The sequence below is a fragment of the Dendropsophus ebraccatus genome, chromosome 2, assembly GCF_027789765.1.
Source record: "Dendropsophus ebraccatus isolate aDenEbr1 chromosome 2, aDenEbr1.pat, whole genome shotgun sequence".
Lineage (NCBI taxonomy): Eukaryota > Metazoa > Chordata > Amphibia > Anura > Hylidae > Dendropsophus > Dendropsophus ebraccatus.
Window position 1 is genome coordinate 32,472,986 of NC_091455.1, and position 22,516 is coordinate 32,495,501.

General features: G+C 44.3%; 2 protein-coding genes across 4 annotated transcripts in view; one reads left to right on the forward strand and one right to left on the reverse strand.

The window, feature by feature from the left end:
* On the reverse strand, positions 1-4,214 carry LOC138784116 (RING finger protein 151-like). Its single transcript, XM_069959632.1, has 6 exons — positions 4,137-4,214; positions 2,787-3,000; positions 2,101-2,240; positions 1,865-2,027; positions 1,448-1,565; positions 1-255 (listed from the first exon to the last, which is right to left on the reverse strand). Exons 2-6 carry the CDS (start codon positions 2,990-2,992, stop codon positions 1-3), a joined length of 882 nt encoding a protein of 293 aa, XP_069815733.1. The 5' UTR covers positions 2,993-3,000; positions 4,137-4,214.
* A 7,825-nt stretch (positions 4,215-12,039) lies between these two features.
* The window catches only part of LOC138783069 (DNA repair and recombination protein RAD54B-like), a 42,367-nt gene continuing 31,890 nt past the window's right edge, over positions 12,040-22,516 (forward strand). For 2 of the 3 annotated variants that reach the window (XM_069957290.1, XM_069957291.1), the window contains exons 1-3: positions 12,040-12,153; positions 14,922-15,046; positions 17,716-17,863. In XM_069957290.1, coding sequence (XP_069813391.1) covers positions 14,933-15,046; positions 17,716-17,863 — 262 coding nt within the window. In that variant the 5' untranslated portion in view covers positions 12,040-12,153; positions 14,922-14,932. Of the gene's footprint in view, positions 12,154-14,758; positions 14,842-14,921; positions 15,047-17,715; positions 17,864-22,516 lie in introns of those variants that run through there. The other variant, XM_069957292.1, reaches the window with a different exon arrangement.

Genomic DNA, 22,516 nt, shown 5'->3' on the forward strand with positions numbered 1-22,516 from the left:
TCAGCTTACTGTGAACTCTTTGGTTTTTCTTCCGAGGGTTTCGACAACAGGTAAAGAATGACTGCTGGCAGGGCTGTGTGTTTCATCCTTACTTTTTGTTCCACGTTCTTGCTGTAAACCTTTCAGACGTTCCACCAGCTCCTGCTGATCACGGTTGGCCTGCTTCTCCTGGTTGGCCCGCTCCAGGTCTTGCCGACGCTTTCTTTCTGAAGTCTTCAAAGTCTCCACATCAGATAGGAGCCGAGACATCTGACTCTGGGACAGTAACATGAGTGTGTTCAGTTATATGGCTTTTAAAGGTTGTTTTCGTGTAATAATAAAATATGATTAAAAAATATAACCATACAGTACAAACCATGAATCTGTGAAGAATTTTTAAATTTATTTATTTTATTTTTTTCATCCTTTCCTTTTTTTTGTGTGGAAATTTGGCCTGTTTTACTGCTAACTAAACGTTGTACATTTTTTATATTTTTCTGTATAAGAGAACATTCACACTGCGAAATACGCAACTAGACTTTAAAGGGGTTATCCAGCCCTACAAAAACATGGCCGCTTTCTTTCAGAGACAGCCCCGCTCTTGTCTCCAGTTTGGGTGCAGGTTTTCTGCTGCTCAGTTCCACTGAAGTGAATGGAGCTAAATTGCAAACCGCACCTGAACTGGAGACAAGAGTAGTGTTGTCTCTGAAAGAAAGTGGCCATGTTTTTGTAGCACTGGATAACCCCTTTAAGCTGACTCTGCCGGGCGGGCCTCTGCTTGAAGCTCCGTCCGTTCCATAGAGTCAGGGCCATTCCTAGGCTTTCTGCCGCCTGAAGCAAACCTGGGCTGCCGCGCACCCCCATACCCCCCCTTCCCGTCTCGCACCGCTACACACTGCACCACCGCGCACCCCCCCGAACTTACCGGAGAGCAGGGCAACACTCCTGGTGACTGCGGCTGTGGCACGCGACCAATCAGAGACAAGGCTGCTGGGTGACATAGGACAGAAAACCCTGCGGTACGTGGGGACGCCGGGGAATGTGGGCGGAAGGATATGTGGTGAGGCTGTGACTGCTGCTGTCATTTTAGCTAAGTTGAACTTAACTAAAATGACAGGGGTGAAGATCTTTCCGCCCCCGCCTCATGGCAGAAGCGGGCCTGCATAGGGTCAATGATATTTGCAAGCAGAATCCGCCATCCGCCCAAAGAATTGACATTGACATGGCAGGGTACCTAAGGCCCGCAATTGTTGTAAAAGACAGAGATCTGTGTCACAGTTGCGGGTCCATTCTAGGACCTGTGCTTTTTATTTTTTAGCAGAACGGACGGACGTGTAAATGGGGCCATTGAAATGTCCTGAGTTTTGTTATCACTACATGTGCATGAGGCCTGAATGTTTTTGTACATTTTGCTTAAACTAAATGAAATCTTATTATGTAGTTGAAATGGAAATAGACACAAAAATACCTTCAGCTCTTTAATCTCTCTTTGAGCCTGTAGGAGACTCTCCTTGTGTTGTCTCTGTGAGTCCAGGCCAGACTTCATCTCTTTCTTTGTTTTTTCTATTCTGCATAGCATTTCTGATCTGAAGATGATTTAAGTATAGTAAATGCATACCATACACCTCAAAAAATGGCCCGCAGGACCGGCTTCCCCGTGACGCCACTATATATGACATACAGCAGCTGATAAGTACTGGAAGATTTGATATTTTTTAATAGAAGTAATTTACAAATCTTTGGCACTTTCTGACACCAGTTGATTTGAGAGGAAAAAAAATTGGAGTGCCCCTTTAACAATCAAACTGACTTGAGCTGAAGCGGATATGAAACCCTACATCCATGGCAGTGCGGTTTGTGTCTGTGTGTGTGTAAACCTTATTACCTTAGGATTTCAAGCCCTGTCCTGAGTTCGGCTATGCAGCTATGCTGTACATCTTTAGCACTTAGAGTGGTATAGCCGCAGCCGTTGGTGCATTCCCGTCTCTGATGTTCACACACGGCCAGGTGGACAGCCAAATGTCTTCTCTGAAACTGGACAGTGCAGCCTAACACAAGAAAGCTCATATAGAACTTTACTTAGAACGGAAAGAGAATGAAGTCTAGTGATTGACAACTCACCGTGATTTATACAGGACATATGACTGAACTCACACTCTCTATCGTGTTTATCGATGGATTCCAGAGAACAAACCATCTCACAGCCACTTCTTTGGTTCCTACATCGGATCTGAAGCCGGCTTAGATCATTCCTCATGTACCTGGTAACAGACAGAAGTCTATTATAGTTATACAAACTTGGCTATGAACAAGTTATTCTTGGTAGACCAATGGGCACTTGTTGTCTGCAGCTTGTCACCCTGAGGGCCCTTCTATAGTACAATAATATAAAAGTTCATTCCCGGCACTCACCATAATGCGTCCAAATTTTTTATTGTAGAAAAAAGTCCATCAAAAGATACAACGGCAACAGGACGTTTCAGCGTTAGGCTTCACGCCGAAACGTCCTGTTGCTGTTGTATTTTTTGATGGACTTTTTTCTACAATAAAATTTTTTGAAGCATTATGGTGAGTGCCGAGAATGAACTTTTATATTACTGTTGGAATTTTTTCTTACTGGGAGCACCACCCTAGACACAGAAGTGCCGTCTACTTCTATAGTACAAAGCTTGTGCATAAATGGCTGATCTGTTGAAGTCCAACTAGTGAGACCCCCACAGAGGAGTACCATGTCACCAGGAGAGTGGTAGTACTGAAAGCATTTAGGTTTTATTAATACGAACTACAACAATTCTAATTATTATTACCTGTGCAGTTTTCTCAGATTGGTGGCAGTGAGTGCCTGTCTGTCCACCGGGCAGTTACTTTGTTGGCTGAGCCAGCCCCGTATACATACACCACAGAATGTATGCTCACAGGGGGCTTGTAATGGGTGTTCAAGAACATCATTACATATACAGCAGAGAAGTCCGTCATTCACACTGCCAAGGAAACGCTCAATGTCATAGCCCATGGTGGTGTCTAAAAGAAAATACACATGTATTTTAATTGTACAGGACTGCAATACTTAAAAGGTTTATCCAGCTGTACAAAAACATGGCCACTTTATTCCAGAGACAACTCATGTCTGCAGTTCAGGTGTGATTTGCAATTAAAGGTGTTATCCAGCGCTACAAAAACATGGCCACTTTCCCCCTACTGTTGCCTCCAGTTTGGGTGGGGTTTTGAAACTCAGTTCTATTGAAGTAAATGGAGCTTAATTGCAAACTGCACCTGAACTGGAGACAACAGTAGGGGGAAAAGTGGCCATGTTTTGTTAGCGCTGGATAACTCCTTTAAGCTCTATTCACTTCAATGGAACTGAATTGCAAAACCTGCACCCAAACTGGAGACAAGAGTGGTGCTGTCTCTGGAGGAAAGAGGCCATGTAGCGCTGGATAACCCCTTTAAAGTATCCCTCCAGCTCTGATCAGTATAATGCCTGGAAAGTATTATGCATAGGTCCCATTGGAATAGAACCTAAGCAGGATACTCTTCAGGCATCATGTGTAGCCCTGGTAACTCTAGCACCCACAGTACACTGGCAACCCTCAGGAGATCAGAATTGGACAAACATTATAAAGGAGTTTTCAGCGATTAAGTAAATGGAGCTCAATGAACAATCTACATGTAGAGCTCTGACCTACTAACATAATACTGTGATAAAATTTGGTCTTGAGGACCCCAGCTGCAGGGGGCATTATTCCTCTAGGTTCTTATTGACTAAATTTGTTGTGTTTTTTTGGTACAGATTCTGCACAGTAAATCCTCAACAATTTATAGTCCTGTGCAAGTGTGTAGCATCTCACAGTATCCCGCTGTGGAATCTTTCTTCTGGTCTGATGAGGGAAATCTAAAGGCCCTATTACACTGCCTGACCCCTTTGTTCTCGTCGGAGATAAGCTGCCCCTCCCCTCCCCATAGAGAAGGAACATGCCAAACGTTCATGGATATGGAAGGGGGGGGGGAGAGATAACTTGACTGGACCCATGTAAATCACATCGGACATGTCTCATCCTCCTGTGACGTTTGATACTCATTATAGTGATCATTATAATGGACGTTATATGAGTTCTTGTATTGTGATAGAATAAGAAATCTTCATGTAAGAGACTTACCCAGTGACGGTGATGTGAGGCTGTGAGGTTAAGGAGACGACTGAGACCCTGGACAGAGGGGCCTCGCTGCAATCTTATTCCCTTCTTGCATCGTAATGACAAAGAAAGAAGATCGCATGTGTTTCCTAAGAGACAACTCTCTGGTGGAGCTTTCTACACCATACGAAGCTGTTTTCTTGGAAAACAATCCCCTGGATAGTAAAAGTCTTCATCATAGGTATATAGGAGCACAGAGGCACAGAGGACTATATCAGTGAGGAACAACAAAAGAGCATCACAGAAACTACCAATATAGCAGAGCCTACAGAGAGAGAGGACAAACTGGCCCCTTATCTGAGGGAATAAGCCGATCTTCAGATCATCCCGGTTGCCTCCTATTACATGGAGCGACGCACAACAGACTGTCACTGTGCTGATTGTTTTGTTTCAGCATGCTCAAAGATCACGGTCAGCCGTCATCGTGCATTTTGACTGATCGTGACCTTTCAACAAGCTCTATTACACCAAGCGATTATCGTCCAGAACAGACGGTAATCGGCCAAGTACGGACAATGATCGCTTTGTGTAATAGGGCCGTAACCCTTATTAATTTCTTGGTTGTTATGTTTACTGTTATCCTACGCCGCATTAAAGGGATATTCCCATCTTAACTAATAGTTATACTAGTAGGGGACGTCAAGTTAAATATTTTTGCAAATACAGGTGAAATAGTGTGTCCTAACTTGGGGACTGCACCTAAAGCAGAAGGTGAGAAGTGTGTCCTGACATGGGGACTGCCGCTAAAGCAGAAGGTGAGATGTGTGTCCCGACTTAGGGACTGCCCCTAAAGCAGAAGGTGAGATGTGTGTCCTGACTTGGGGACTGCCCCTAAAGCAGAAGGTTAGATGTGTGTCCCGACTTAGGGACTGCTCCTAAAGCAGAAGGTGAGGTGTGTGTCCCGACTTAGGGACTGCCGCTAAAGCAGAAGGTGAGATGTGTGTCCTGACTTGGGGACTGCCCCTAAAGCAGAAGGTTAGATGGTATGTCCTGACTTGGGGGCTGACCCTAAAGCAGAAATTGAGATGGTGTCTGTCGACTTGGGGACTGACCCTAAAGCAGAAGGTAAGATGGTGTTTGTTGACTTGGGGACTGCCACTAGAAGAGGTGAGATGGTGTCTGACGACTTGGGCACTGCCCCTAAAGCAGAAGGTGAGATGTGTGTCCTGACTTGGGGACTGCCCCTAAAGCAGAAGGTGAGATGTGTGTCCTGACTTGGGGACTGCCGCTAAAGCAGAAGGTGAGATGTGTGTCCCGACTTCAGGACTGCCCCTAAAGCAGAAGGTGAGATGTGTGTCCTGACTTGGGGACTGCCGCTAAAGCAGAAGGTGAGATGTGTGTCCCGACTTCAGGACTGCCCCTAAAGCAGAAGGTGAGATGTGTGTCCTGACTTGGGGACTGCCTCTAAAGCAGAAGGTGAGATGTGTGTCCTGACTTGGGGACTGCCCCTAAAGCAGAAGGTTAGATGGTATGTCCTGACTTAGGGGCTGACCCTAAAGCAGAAATTGAGATGGTGTCTGTCGACTTGGGGACTGACCCTAAAGCAGAAGGTAAGATGGTGTTTGTTGACTTGGGCACTGCCACTAGAAGAGGTGAGATGGTGTCTGACGACTTGGGCACTGCCACTAGAAGAGGTGAGATGGTGTCTGACGACTTGGGCACTGCCACTAGAGAAGAAGGTGAGATGGTGTATGACGATTTAGGGACTGCCATCTAAAGGAGAAGGTAAGATGGTGTCTGTCGACTTGGGGACTCCCTTGGAAGAACAAGGGACGGACAGGGTGATTTAAACGCCATAGGGATAGCTTCTGCTTCTTGTATCAAACACAGACCCTCAAGCAATGTGGAGGCTGTTGTGGATCTTCCTCCAACACCTTCAGTTCTGCTGATGAGCCATAACACACGGCCGGGTGATGGCAGCAGCCCTGCATCCGTGTGGTCCCCCGCATAGTGGTGTATTCCATCTTACTGGGTTCAAGATTATGCATGTAGTTCGGGAGGTATTCCCTCTTGACAGAGTGGCGGTTCACAAAGTAACAATGGCGGCGCTGGAAATGCTTTACAAAGCTGTATCCTCTAAGTTTACCAAATTCCTGGATGATGGCCTGTCTATGTTGAGGACACTGTTCTCTTGGGTTCAGCCATTCCAGACGTCTTTGCTTTTCCCTGAACTATCACCTATAGTTCTGAGGTGGACCGGAGGGAGAAGGTTCTTCCACAGGATGGGGTGTCTGGTCTCTCTGACAGCATTCTGGGCCTAAGCATGGCTCTATTCTAAACTCCCTGTCAGGGAGCAACTGGGCCTGGAAATTAACTTCTGCCACTCAGAGTACTTGGAGCGGGCTCAGGCAAGCTTGACAGCCTCTTTGGGACTACTACACTTCAGTTAATTATTTCAGTTTCCATGCTTAATATGGCTCTCCAGTATGATGGTGGTGATTGTCTGGTACTAGGTCCTCACCCCAGTCGGACTGTAACTGGGCGGTGGTGACAAAGGAGCCGCTAGCCATGACACCATATCCTCCTCTTCCTCAGGCCACCCCATAGGCACTATAGGTAATCAGCTCCCTGACCTCGGCTACCAACCTGTTGGTACCCCGGGGTCGGAAAAACAAGGACATAGACGCAGCTTTCTGTTGGTGTTTAGCGGGCTTTTCTGATGCAGGTTTTAATGTGTTTTAGTAAAGGTGGTGGTGGGGGGGGGGGGGGGGGAGGGGTGGGGGGGTTAGGAGGGGGGGAGGGTCATGCTGCAAAAGCACAAGAGGAAACACTCCAAACAGCCGCTTCATCCATTGAAAGCAATGTGAAATTAAAAAGCCATTTCTGCCGTAAAAAAAAGGTGTGTTTTGTAGTTTTTGCTGTAAAACAACCCCAATAGTCCTACTATAGTATCTGCAACTGAATAGTTGATATGTCAGAGAGACATATCATAAATTTTGATCAGTCTGCATGTGAATGCGGTTTGTTTAAGGCTCAGTACTCAGTAAACCCGAACTTTACACCAAAGTTTGGCAAACCTGCTGAACCAAACTTTTAAAAAGTTTGCTCATCTCAACTTGTTTCCTTTCTGATGCCCCATTTGTAACACTCATGGCGGAAAAATGTGTTTTCCCACCATTTTTTGTAGAAGTTGTATTTGGGGGTCTGTCATTTCCTAATTCACATAAATAGGGACCTTTTGTTATATTTTGTTGAAATTCAAGAACTGCTCGGTACACAGACAGTTTTAATACCATATTTAGGATTTTGGCATGGCACCGTATGGTCCAAGTACTTGATATGATAGATCAACACTTCCAATAAATTTATTGAACTGATAACATCTCTTTTGTTCTTATATTTTAGACATATCAGATTGTCACTACAAAGGGATCTGCTGTCCCACACCCTATGAATTTGTCCTAGTAGCGGTTTTTAGGAAGCCTTTTTGGTTTTTGCCTATTGTGCCACACACCATAGTACTACTAGCACTCATACAGTGGGACACTGGTATAAAAGTTATCCAGCTATAGATTGCATCCTTGATCCAGTGGTGGGTGCAGCGAATCCCGCATAATTTTACCACAGATCCAAGGGTGAGGGGGCATTGTAGGGGTTATGAATTACTTGAAGCAATTTGTGTACCAAAATCACGTTTGCATAATTTGTGAATTTTTATGTTGTATTTTGCCTGTGGAAAAAAATAAAAAAAAGTCATGGAAAAGGTCCCCTTTAAGCCACCAGTGAAGCTTTGAAAGCAAAGAGTGATTGCACCGATCATAAATGTAGTCACAAGATGCTTCTGGGTTGGGAGTTTGACATGAAAATGATGCAGTGTGGCCCATGTTTAGCCTTTCTTTTTTTCTATCCACAGAGATGGGCTGATGTTTTTGGTTATTGTAATGATTCCGGTAGACATCGAGAAGCACCAGCAGTATAAAATCCATCCCCAGCTAATGTTTTGAGTGGCTCAGTAGTAGTAGTTAAACATTTCCATTGTTCTCTTATTTTGTTTAGTTCTGTCATCATGAAGGTATTTATATCCTATAATGGACTGTTCAGACCACTCCCCATTGGCATGTCAATTATTTCCCGCTGTTGTGCATGGATTTCAGTGCAATTTTCAATGCAACAACAGCTGTTGGTTGACACTCAACACAATGGCCTTTGTTTTTGAGTGCCAAACAATGGCCATTGTCCATATGTTGAGTGAACATAGCCTAAGGGTACTATTACACGGCCTATTCGGCTGATTATCGCTCTGTGTAATAAATACAATGATCAGCCGATGACTACGATCATCTGCTGATTGTTGTTATAGGTTAGAACGTATAATTGGCGGCCGACGACTGACAATATACATTACCTATCCACGCTCCAGGGCTGCTACTGTGGGTCCCGCGCGCTCTAGCTGCGGCCTGTGATAGGCTGAGCGGCCTGTCAGCTGACAGGCCGCCCTGAAGCTAGAGCACGCAGGACCCAGGCAGAAGCGGACTGCAGGAGCAGCCCTGGAGCGTGGATAGGTAAAGTATACAGTTTAAGCAAGGGCTGAAAGGACATTGGTAACAATATCATTGCAGCCCTTGTTAAACGATTATCGGGCTGTGTAATAGGTCCAGTAAACGAGCGCCGATCTAGCAGATCGGCGCTCGTTTGCCGTTGTTATCGGGCCCCTATCGGCCCGTGTAATACTACCCTAAGGGCCCGTTCACACTTAGAAATTGGCGCCGAAATTCCATGCAAACCTGGCACTGAATCCTGCCTGCTATCTATTTGAACAGAAAGGCTCACATGCCTCCGCACTCCACTCCATGGGGGTCAACATGGAATTTTGGCAACCCCGCAAGGGTGTAGAAGGTGTCCCGGACATCCCCACCCTGCTGCGGGCAGCCTTTGTATGTGACTGTGTGTGGAGGACTCTGATTCAGATGAAAGGCTCTGCGGCCAGGTCTAGGTCTCGCCTGTTCCTCCTGCCCTCTGGAGGGGTCTGAGCTGGGACAAGTGGGACAGCTCCATCCCTCACAACTGGCACACTCCCTGGTTCTACGGAGATGTCGGTAGGTTTGTGAGGGAATTTTATCTGGAGGGACTCAAGCCTGACTTGTGGAAACCCAAGACGATCCACAAGCTTATCAGAGCACAGGACCCACTGGAGCCCGGTCCAGGGATCACAGAAGTTACCATAAGGACTGTTTGGACAAATGCGGCCTTGGCAAAGTTGACCAACAGGCATAAGGACTTTTTCGTGGATGGTCATTCAGGAGGGACTGCCTTTGAGGTCACTTATGCACGCCCACAACCTGTGCAACTCGAGGTACTGCCCCAGGTGCCCCTTTTCGGAGGAAACATTTATGCACATCTTTTTGCAATACCCCTTTGCTCAGGGCCATTTGGACGCCCTGGAACTCGAAATCAGGGACTCTGTACCAAGAAACAGGCTGACATACCAGTTGGTGCTATATGGTCTGTTTTGTGGGAAGCATACAAATGAAGCAATCCAGAAGGCCTGGCGCCTTATGAACTGTTTTAAGGACACTATATGGGTGGCAAGGAACCGCCTCATCCTGAACATCCGGAGACCATGACCGATCTGGAGTGCTGATCCACAGCCTGCTCAGAGACTATTCCATCATGGACGATCTGGACTTGAAAGAAGAGGATTAAAGGGGTTATCCAGCGCTACAAAAACATGCCTACTTTCCCCCCTCTCTTGTCTCCAGATTGGGTGGGGTTTCAAACTCAGTTCAATTGAAGGAAATGGAACTTAATTGCAAACTGCACCTGAACTGGAGACAAGAGAGGGGGGGAAAGTGGCCATGGTTTTTGTAGCGCTCAATAATCCCTTTAATACCCTTCTCCTTCCTCCTCCCCCTTGTGTTGTGTTGTCTTTAAATAAAGCTTTGAGCATGTGATTTTCCCTCCCTACCCCCTTTTTTCCCTTCCCTATTCCCCCATCACTGTCTGCAATGCTTTACTGCTTTGTGTAGGATAATGATAGGGAACCTATGCAGTATGTTGTACAGTCAAGTTATGTATGGATGCTGTATTACTTGTATGTTTGGTGATGACTGATCGTATTTAAGTTATTTTCAATAAAGCCGATTCCATAGTTTGAACTCGCCCTAAAAGTGATACTGTCACCCCCTTATTCTATGTGTGATTCTCTGTACCATCCATAAGCTTAGATGCTGCACTCTTGATATATACCTGTATAAAACTTGCCTTCTGTGTCTTCTTTCTGCTCTAAAATTGCTTCAATTCATCGGGGGACAGTGTCAACTGGGCGGGGCTTCACAGCAGTCGACCCTTTCCCCAGCCAGGAGATGGAGCCCAACTGCCGTGAAGCCCCGCCTAGGTGACCACCGATGAAATTAAGAGTAACAGGGGGTGACAGTATCACTTTAGGGTAATCATACACCTTTATTAAAGCTGGCTTAACCTGGTGGCTGTGTAAGGGTTAAGTGAGCCTCCTGAATTTCCAACACACAATGATGTTGAACTAGAGAAAGGAATAGTGTAATGAATTTTCGATGCCCAACCCTTTTGTTTTCAGTTTTGCAGCATATTTTATAGAATTTTTTTTTTTTTTTTTTATAGAATTTATTTTTTTTTTTTTAAAGTGTCACTGTCAATTCTAAACATTTTTGACATGTCAGTGCGGTCGTCTTCCGGGTCGTGATAAGTCTATGAGGCAGTCTTTTCTCACACTCGGCCCTTGCACACTGAGTAAAAGAAGCAGGAATTATGAGCGGAGTCCACGCAGCGGATTCCGCTTATCATTCTGCCTATCCTGTTGCTTTCATGGGATTTCTCATGCCCCTCTGCTCTCCGCTCAAAGAATGAACATGTTCATTCTTTGAGCGTAGAGCAGACGCACAAGAGAAATCCCATTGAAGCAATAGGACAGGCAAAATGACAGGCGGAATCCGCTGCGCGACCTCCCCTCGTAAATTCTGTCTCTTTTACTCAGTGTGCAAGGGCCCTGACACAGAGCCGGGAGCGGACTGCACGGCAATGCAGACTTCTCCCAGCTCGATCTTCTGACCAGTCAGGATGTCAACATTCAGAACCGGTCCGATCAACATGTCTCTATGACGTCAAAATTCTTTTGAAACATGACACTTCTCTTTCATCACTAAGTACTATTGGTGTCATAAAAAATAAGACCCCATATGGGTCTGTGGGTGATAAAATGCAAGTGCTGTGGTCTTTTAAGCACAAGGAAAATTAGCTTGAGGAATCGGCCAAAAGTTTTGCATTTCTATTGTTAAAGATTTCTATTGAAAAATTGGTTTCTATTGATTTGGATTTCTATTGCATATAGCCGTGACGCCTTCACCCTCCTTTATGGTGTAAAAATGTTAACATTTCTGTGGAAAAACGCAGACCGCAGATCCTGCAGAAACTGCAAATGACGTAAAAAAACAACAACAACAAAAGCATACACAACATAGCGTAAAACATATCCTGTGGCTGTGGGTATGTTTTTTTATTTTCCCCATTGACTCTCTGCTAACTGCAGTTGTTTTATTGCCATTTTTCTCTATAAAACGCCTAGTGTGAGCCCAGCCTGACAGCTTCACATAAGAGACAGCCACTACTGACTTATCTCTGACAGGAAAGGGTTAACTGAGGGGGAGGGGAAGCAATATAGAGCAATGGCCGGGCTCTGCAGCTTCCCCTCTCCTCCATCTCACACACTGTGGGCCAGGCTCAGCTTTATCTCAGCACAGGCAGACAGTTGCTATGGCGACTTAACAGTTGCGCGACTGTTCTCTTCACTAAACTTTATTTAGCGTGTTACCCGTATTTACAGCCACTCCCATCAACCTGAAGCTTGTTGCTATAGTAACTAGTGGACGCTTTTTTTTTCTTCAATAAACTTTAATAAGCGAGAAATTGATTGACGCTCTACTTCTGTTGTGTATGAAGGGAATTGGCGGGTCGTGATGCATGATGGGAAAGAGGGAGGTTTGAGCTGCGACGCCGGCTGGTCCCTGGTGTGAGTAATGTATATAGGTTCTTACATATCGGTGTATACCAGCCTGAGACAAAACTACAACTCCCATCATGCACTGGCAGCCTGGGTATAATGGGAGTTGTAGCTGTCAACAGCTGGAGTGCCACATTGCTTCAGTATATATGGGACTTCTTTGTAGCAGCATGCTGGGAATTGTAGTTCTATTAGAAAGGATGTGGTGACCCTGTTGGTTATGGGGACTACGCTGGTTGTCACTGATCACTGAAATACATGGACACACAGGGGGAGATTTATCAAACATGGTGTAAAGTGAAACTGGCTCAGTTGCCCCTAGCAACCAATCAGATTCCACCTTTCATTTTCCAAAGAGTCTGTGAGGAATGAAAGGTGGAATCTGATTGGTTGCTAGGGGCAACTGGGCCAGTTTCACTTTACACCATGTTTGATAAATCTCCCCCATTGGGTCCACTAGAGGAGGAGATGCTCTTGCAGAGCCAATCTCTGGCACATAGGGGGCGTCCCCACCTGGGGTTCCCTACTACAATGTCATAATAATAGGAGATATGTACAGAATGCCCCTATAAAAGTGTAATCCCAATGTAGGACGATGCCCCCCTCTATTTTGTGGATGGTATATGCCCATTGAAGCGGGGCAGTACGTCTGCGTCTGTATTTGATGCTTATTACATCAGTATTAACATTAGTGATGAGCGAATAGTGAAATATTAGAATATTCGATATTCGTACGAATATCTCCCGAATAGTCCCATTAAAGTCTATGGGAACAAGTATTCGATTATTGAAAAACATCTATTTGACCACTTGGAGGCAAAAACCGGAAGCTGGGGGATTTGAACGCTTATCGAATATTTATCGAACATTCGGCGAACTATTTGATAATCGATAGATTGAATACCTTACTATTCGATCGAATAGTATTCGCTCATCACTAATTAACATTTATTTAGCTTCTGATACAATTGGCCGAATTGGTCCTTTGCTTTAATCAGTCGTTGGACATAAACCACCTGTTATGGGTGGGTTCATACTGAGGAATTCTCGTGGATAATGTCCGCGGAATTCCGCTGTCTGTGCGCCCGCCTTTCCGCCGGCTCCATAGACACCATTCTATGGGCCTGTGTATTCCGCTATCCGCCGAAAGAAGTGACATGTCACTTCTTTCGGCGGAAAGCTGAATATGCCGGCCCATAGAATGGTGTCTATGGAGCCGGCGGAAAGGCGCGCGGACAGCCGACGGAATTCCGCGGATATTATCTGCGAGAATTCCTCAGTATGAACCCACCCTTAAAGGGGAGATGTGCAATTTATAATCATGTCAGAATTGTGGACGGGCTCCTCTCAGCAGTGACAGCCCGCTCAGCCAATCCTTGGTGCTGTCCCATCTCTGTCAGTGATTACAGTTGCTCTGATTACTTAAAGTAGTTGTCCAGCGAAAATCTTTTTACTTCAAATCAACTGATATCCCAAAGTTATATAGATTTGTAATTTACCTTATTTCAAAATTTTAAGTCTTGCAGTACATATCAGCTGCTGAATGCTCTGCAGGAAGTGGTGGATTCTTTCCAGTCTGACACAGTGCTCTCTGCTGCCACCTCTGTCCATGTCAGGAACTGTCCAGAGCAACAGCAAATCCCCATAGAAAACCTCTCCTGCTCTGGACAGTTCCTGGCCTGGACAGAGGTGGCAGCAGAGAGCACTGTGTCAGACTGGAAAGAATACACCACTTCCTGCAAGACATACAGCAGCTGATAAGTACTGGAAGATTTGAGATTTTCAAATATAAGTAAATTAAAAATCTATATAATTTCCTAAATTAGTTAATTTGAAAGAAAAAGAATTTTACTGGATAACCCCTTTAAGGTGGCCAAACATTTCCAACAACTGTATAGTAAATGCTCATGTCTGCTTTATGGAGAGGAGGAGGGGTAAGTAGCCGACAGACAGTTATGCTGCCGACTTATCCCTCCCAGAATAATAGGGTTGGGTGCCAAAAGTCCAACAAGTCCAACCCTTCTCTTTACTGACATAATTTGTTGTGGAAGACCCAGAAGATCACCAAACATTTTAGACTTTAGCATGTGGTGGGTTTGGCTACCTTTAGAGTAAGGGCCATATTACACGTCCCGATCACAAAGGTAAATGAGCGCCGATCTGCTATATCAGCACTCGTTTACTGAGCCTGTTACATGGCTCGACTATCGTGCAGCAAGGGCTGTATATATGTATATTGTTAGTGATGTCAATGCAGCCCTTGCCTTAAGTGTAAAATAAAACGTTCATCCTGGCCACGGCCAGTGATTGGCTGACCGGACAGGTGATAAGTTATATGACACAGGGTGATTACCAGCAGCTGAATAGGCAGATATCACACTATGTAATAGCGCCAGCGATCAGCTGCCTCGCACTGGTGAATACACTCGCCAGCGATGATTGGTGTTCCACGGTGCGGCTTCGTTCCGATGCTGTCTACATATTGATTAAAGGCTAGAAGCCACACTCTGCAATGCATTCTCTATGGGAGACAGAAGAGCGGTGAGGTGAACACGCGCGGGATTTGAACAGCACCGCACTATTTGGCTGAACAGTTTCTTTTTGTGAAACACAGGTGGCGGGAACATCCCACACCTTGTGGAGAAATTAGGATCAGACGGGAGAAATCCAGGCGCTGTTACCACTTCACCTAGTTGTGTAATTATTCCTCCGTGTGCAAATAATGATTGTATACTGTATCTTCCTGTAGAATAACCGTGCGCTATTATTTATTGCAGATAATCTCAGTATGAGGCGATCAGCAGCTCCAAGCCAACAGCTCGCTGGAAACGCAGCAAAAAGGCCACGCTTTGTGCCACCTGTTAAAGTGAATACTGGGTCACACGTGACTACAACATTAAAGGTAACTGCTACAGTAACTCTGCCAATGTCTTCTAGTATTTATGAAATCTTTACATTTTATATGTATCAAAAGAGGAAATCCCGGCCCTCTTATGTCATCTGACAGATGATGTCACAGTAAAGGTGCCTATGTACCTTCCATAACTGTCGGGTGATAGAGCATTTGGCAGTTCTCTCTCAAATCTTCCCTATACACTTGAACAGTCGACACGGGCAAACGCTCCTGTGCTCTGTGGGGAGGGAAAATGGGGTTGTGGTTTCCACAGCGCTCAGATCGTGTTCCAAATGCATATTTATTAAAGCATTGCATTGCCCCCCAAAAGTAATAGAAATCCCCAATATACGCTTATTACGGGAAATGCTTATAAAGTGCTTTTTTCCCTGCACTTACTACTGCATCAAGGCTTCACTTCCTGGATAACATGGTGATGTCACTTCCTGGATAACATGGTGATGTCACGACCAGACTCCCAGAGCTGTGCGGGCTGTGGCTGCTGGAGAGGATGATGGCAGAGGGATGCTCAGTGTCCCTCCAGTGCCCTGTGTCCCTCAGTGTCCCCCTGCCATCATCCTCTCCAGCAGCCACGGCCCACACAGCTCTGGGAGTTGGGGGCGTGACATCACCATGTTATCCAGGAAGTGACATCACCATGTTATCCAGGAAGTGACATCACCATGTTATCCAGGAAGTGACATCACCATGTTATCCAGGAAGTGACATCACCATGTTATCCAGGAAGCGACATCACCATGTTATCCAGGAAGCGACATCACCATGTTATCCAGGAAGCGACATCACCATGTTATCCAGGAAGTGACATCACCATGTTATCCAGGAAGTGACATCACCATGTTATCCAGGAAGTGACATCACCATGTTATCCAGGAAGTGACATCACCATGTTATCCAGGAAGTGACATCACCATGTTATCCAAGAAGCGACATCACCATGTTATCCAGGAAGCGACATCACCATGTTATCCAGGAAGCGACATCACCATGTTATCCAGGAAGTGACATCACCATGTTATCCAGGAAGTGACATCACCATGTTATCCAGGAAGTGACATCACCATGTTATCCAGGAAGTGACATCACCATGTTATCCAGGAAGTGACATCACCATGTTATCCAAGAAGCGACATCACCATGTTATCCAGGAAGCGACATCACCATGTTATCCAGGAAGCGACATCACCATGTTATCCAGGAAGCGACATCACCATGTTATCCAGGAATCGACATCACCATGTTATCCAGGAAGCGACATCACCATGTTATCCAGGAAGCGACATCACCATGTTATCCAGGAAGCGACATCACCATGTTATCCAGGAAGCGACATCACCATGTTATCCAGGAAGCGACATCACCATGTTATCCAGGAAGCGACATCACCATGTTATCCAGGAAGCGACATCTCCATGTTATCCAGGAAGCGACATCGCCATGTTATCCAGGAAGCGACATCACCATGTTATCCAGGAAGCGACATCTCCATGTTATCCAGGAAGCGACATCGCCATGTTATCCAGGAAGCGACATCACCATGTTATCCAGGAAGTGAAGCCTTGATGCACCAGACTTCTCCTTTAATGGGCAAACCATCAGATGACAAATGAGAAAAAGCTAATTGCATCTTTTGTGCAGTGAAATTATTGGCTGCACATCGCCTTATGTAAACAGGTAAAGTGTGGACAGCAATGTGGAATTTAAAAGGCTGCATAAATGATTGTTATTGTTCATGTAGCCCGGCAGTATGACTGATCGTGCCTTGTGAAGGCTTAGCAAACCACCACCAACCACAGAAATACACTGCAGCAGCTGATGTCTGGCAGCAGCTTATTCCTCCCTCCCCATTGAAAACACATTCTAGCTCAGAACGTCGGCCAAACTTGTGGCTTATATCTAAAGGCCCTATTACACCAAGCGATTATCGGACGTATTTGGCCGATTATTGGCCATTGCGGCTGATGATGGCTTGGTGTTATAGGAAATTGTAAAAGGCAACGATCAACCGACATAAACGATGATTATGGTATCAGCACCAAACGAACGATGAAAGATTTCTTGTTGGTCGTTGCCTGCATTTACACAAATCGAATATCATTTAAATTCAAAGGATATAATGATAATACGCACAATAATCTCTCGGTGTAATAGGGCCCTAAGGTTTAGAATAAGGGCAATGAACAGATCCTTGTTAAACACCTGTATGACGTCCACAAATTTATAATCTGTAAACGCCATTTTATATTTCACATTCCAGCTTTGCAGGCTGGTACGTTAAAGGGGTTTTCTGCACTTTTGACTTTGATGGCTCATGAATGTCTCATAGGTAGAGGTGCTATTTTGGCATTTGCGCAATGAACGTCTAGAAGCAGACGGCTCTGATAACTGTGCAGTAGTAGTACCAGGCTGTGCTGTAGGAACTCGGTGCTACCACTACACAATCAGCAGAACCATCTGCTTCCAGACCCTTCATTGTATATATATTCCAGAGCTGAGGCTCTGCAGCACATCTGATCAGCAGTGGTGCCAGGTGTTGGCACCGCACCAGTCAGACATTGATGGCCATCAATGTAAAAGTCCCTGAAAACAACCTTTATTTCTTTGCTGGTTTTCCTCTCAGAACCATAACGCTATTTATTTTTGTTTTATTGGTAAAGCCCAAGAATGACAATGTATCCTCAGAAGCCTTCGAAAAAAGTTGTGGAGAAGACCTAAAATCTTCTGGAGAAGTAGAAGCAGCACAACCTGTGGTCACAATCCAGAAGTCTGCAGTCACTGCCGTCTCCAGGTTTAGACCACCTACCGGTAAGATCTGTGTTTAAATTATTTACACTGTAAATGCTTTATACATATTTAAAAGCCATGTTCTTGTTTAATAAAATTGCATCTACAGTAATTCTATAACATGGAATGATGTACATCCCATTGGCCCTATGTGATCACCTCAGCTGCTAAAGCTGGGATCAGTGATAACTTCAGCCCTAGCTGTTAAATTAGTGTTGAGCGGACTTACCGAACTGTTTAGGTTCTGCAATATTCCTCGAACCCAAACGCTCAGCTGGCTGGAGAAGTTGGATGCCACCCTAGGGCTGCCAGGAAAACATGCATACAACCATAGGCCATGTTTTTTCAGGACTCCCCAGGACGGCATCCAACTTTAGCCACCGGTATTCAAAGGCCACACAATTGCTGAACAGTTCAGCAAGTCCGCTCAACCCTGCTTATGATCAATAGTGACCCTGGCATTTGGCAGTTAGATGGGGGCAAGGGGCACCCTCACTGATGTGAATATAGGCCACCCATGCATTGCTGTAATGGCCAGGGGCTTGCCTACATGCAGCAATTGTAAGTTCTTAATTGTGATTTTAGAAACAGTCATCCAGTCACATTACTGGGAGTAAAATGTAAAAAAAGAAAAATCTTTAATAAAATTACCGTAACCCCTTGACGACATTGGATGTACCTGTACGCCCTGGAAGTCTGTCCCCAGACAACCCTGGGCGTACAGGTACGTCCTGAGCTATAAAGCGTGCTGAGGACTGGAGGTGGGGGCTGGCTGCAGTGAACAGCCCGGCCCTCACTGTTAATGACAGACTGCAGCGATCACACTGCAGCCTGTCATTAACCCCTTAAACGCCATGATCGCGGCACGACCGCAATGTTTAGGTGTAAGTGACAGGGGCAGTCTGTCTTACTGATCGGGACCCTCACAGTGTGACTAGGTTATAGGCGTCACAATAGGCCCATTTTATTAATAATTAATTGCAAAAAAAAAAAAGTATTTCATTAAAAAAATATATAGCATTAGAGAATCTGTGTAAACCTGCATGTGGTTGTGTTCAGACTGACCTATAGAATAATCGTATCATGTCATGTTTACCATATAGTGCATTACGTAGACACCGGAACCCCCAAAAGTTACCATATCATATTGCATTCTTTTTTATGATTTCACCAATTTATATCTTCATAAATAATATATTTGGGATTCCGTCATACATGTTATGGTAAAATGAAAGACGCCATTACAAAGTACAACTATTCCTGTAACAAATAAGCCATTACATGGCCTTGTAGATAGAAAACTGAAAGTCCTAGAGCTCTTAGAAGGGGAGGAGGAAAAAACGAAAACACAAAAATGAAAATTTGCGCCGTCCACTGGGTCATTTTGGGCTTAATCCTCAAAGGGTTAATAAACAAAAAAGTGTTCACATAAAAAAAGAAAACTATTTTCTTGATAAGTGTGTTTATTTTGTAAAAATGTCTTAAGAAATAGGGTAATTTGAAATTACTTATATATGGTATTGCGGTGAACGGTGTAAAATGTTAAAAGAAGGCAAAAAAAATTTTTGTTTTGCTTTTTTTATTTATATATTTAACCCTTCATGGAAATAAGAATTCGGCGCCAGTCTTTTCTCTGCGACAGTCTTTCCCGCCCTGGAGCACTGGGGGTAGGTCCCAGTGTAACAATCTCCCCTCTGTAGCGCCGCTCCATTAATTCTAATGCAGCTGCATCACAGAAGGAAGGACATGTAAAAAACACAAAGTGATGTACCTAGTGGTACATTTGTTTTAGCCCCTTCCCGTCAGTAATCTGTATATATATATATATGTTCCTACTACACATAACCCGTGCAGTAGGAATGTATATATACGTTCCTGACTGAGGGGCTTCTGATGTGTCCGGGACCGCTGCAGTGAGAGTGGTCCCGCACACATCAGTGTCCAGAGCCGGAGGTAATAAGAGGCAGCTGCGTCTCATTAACCCCTTAAACACTGTGATCTATAGTGATCGCGGTGTTTAAGTTACTCAGTGACAGAACAAGCTTCTTACCTCCATCCTATCGGTTCAGCGATCTGTGCATAGAGTCTGCTCTCAGGCACGGAGAACGGCGTAAACGGGGAAAAAAAACACACCTGGATTGCTGGTTTTATTAAATTGTACATCAGAAAAAAATTAATATAAAGCGATCTAAATTTTTCTGTTACACCAATATGATATTAATAAAAACTAGAGATCATGGCGCAAAAAAAATTACACCCAACCAGCCCTGTAGGTGGAAAAATAAAAGCGCTATGGCTCTTAGAAGGCGAGGAGGAACATTGCATTAATTTGACCCGGGCATCAAAGGGCTCTGTCTTGAAGGGGTTAATATGTTCTTATTAGCAGAACAACTACTTGTACAACCATGACTGATTTTGCAAATAAGGGGGTGTTCACACGTTCAGGTATTTCATTACAATGATTAAATTTGAAACCAGGGGGAGGATTGTAGAAGTCTTTCCTTTATTCTGGCCCCCAATTTAGGATCTCTTCCTGCCATTGTATTCAACAAACTGCATTTAAAATTCTGAAGGTGTAAACAGAAGAGCAGGAGTCAGATAAGATGTATGTACACAAGCACTACAGGGTGTAAATGAGGCTGGGGTTATACGACTCCTTCCCGGAACCAGCTGCAGAAAGTCCATCCTGGGATCGGAAATCTCTGTATAGCCGGGCACAAAGATCTTCAGGTGCTCATACACCACTGATAACTGTTGGCTAAACAGCATTCACATAAACACAAGGAGTGGGGACAGGGAGAGAAGCACTTAGCTAAGAGCTTCACCTCACTAGTAACAATTGCTGGAGGTCTCAGACCCCAATTGATCAGGTCCAGAGCTATTATACTTAATACTTGGGGTCATAATAAGACTTTCAGAGCTCAAAGTGGCCATAATATATTACACACATGTATTCTAATGCCTTATGGTTTCAAGTAAATGATAAAAGTTGAAGTCCCATAGAGTTATCATAATAAAAAATCAGTAAAAGAATAAACATGGTAATAAATAAAACAAAAAACAAATGTATTTGTTATCCACACAAGTGTACAGTGAAGTGTATAGTGTTATTTATTCACAGGCTAGAGACACCATGTGAACGCAGAGGGCGGACATAGAGCATTCTGGGGGATGGTTACTACGGCAACCTTATGATGTACACAGGTCCTATGCTAAATATGGTTGCCATGGCAACTGTACTACACATCCTGCACCCCCCTGGAGAGAACCAAATAATAGGGAGGCTTTAAGGCGGTATTGCCCAGCCCTGGCTCTGCTGAAAAACTAAAACTCCCTTCCTGCCCGGAAAGTCTTTGGCTGTCCTGGCATGATGGGAATTGGGGTCTTTACCTCTGGCGTCATGTGTTTTTCCACAGCGAAGCACGTACCTCACGTCTTACCTGTCACTTAGGGCCCTATTCCACCAGACGATTATCGTTTGCATAATCGTTAACGATTAACAATCTCAAACGACCGCTATTGCGAAAGACCTGAAAACGTTCAGTCATTTCCATTAAACGATAATCGTTACTTATGATCGTAATTGCGATCGTTTCTCTTCGCTATTTATTCGCTATTGCGTTCGTATCTATTGCGAACGACTGAACGATGTCTTATTCAATGCGAAAGATTTGCGAACGTTTTGCGAACAAGCAACGATAAAAATAGGTCCAGGTCTTATAAAGCGATCAACGATTTCTCGTTCGGTCGTTAATCGTTAACTGCATTTCAACCGAACGATATGGTCCGGTGTACACTTAAATCTAAAGACCAATAGTTCCTACAGAAAGCCATACAGTTCACACCACAATAGAGTAAGGGTATACGATCATCGATTAACAATAAACAAACTAAAACGACCGCTATGGCGAACGACCTGAAATCGTTCACCCAATTACACAGAACGATGATCGTTACTTATTATCGTTATTGCGTTTGTCCTGTCGTCATCACGGCGAACAACGTCTTATTACATGCGAACGATTTGCAAACGATCAACGATAAAAATAGGTCCAAATCCTGTTAAATGACCAACGATTTCTCGTTGGTCGTTTAATCGTTGTCTGCTGTTACACTAAACGATTATCGTTTAAATCCGAACGATTTAAAAAATTTTCGAACGATAATTGTTCCGTGTAATACCACCCTAAGTTAGCCGAGGCATTGTTTTTATGTTTAATGTTGCACGTTTGCCATACCTTAAAGAGGTATTCCGCTTTTAGCAAATATCTGTATGCGTCTGTGTATTCTTTATTTTTACATGCATTTATTTATGATTGTTGATCTAAAAAATAAAACTTTGCAAGAGTATAATTATAATACATTTACTACAGACTGTTGGCAAGTATGTGGCTGTAGCGTTTTAGCGCAATTAAAAAAAAAAAAAGTAATGGAGGGGCGCACTGTGTGATCCTCTTCAGGCCAGAGCTCCACTGTGACTTCATTGTCTCACATCTGTATGTGACAAAAAGTTACAGTGCAGAGCTAAAGGTCATTTACATTATTATTTCAGCATGAAAAACATCCAAAAAACTTGAACATAGTAGCGCTGTGAAAAACCTCCATTATATTGTTACTGTAACATCTATAACCACAGAAACTGAAAAATACAAAAATGCTAATTTTTTTTTTTTG

Excerpts from the sequence above, each read along its gene's own strand:
- LOC138784116 (XM_069959632.1), bottom strand. The coding sequence starts at position 2,992 with ATGGGCTATGACATTGAGCGTTTCCTTGGCAGTGTGAATGACGGACTT. Across the intron at positions 2,028-2,100 it reads TATGTCCTGTATAAATCACG|GCTGCACTGTCCAGTTTCAG; the intron begins GTGAGTTGTCAA and ends TTCTTGTGTTAG. Across the intron at positions 1,566-1,864 it reads ACAGGGCTTGAAATCCTAAG|ATCAGAAATGCTATGCAGAA; the intron begins GTAATAAGGTTT and ends AATCATCTTCAG.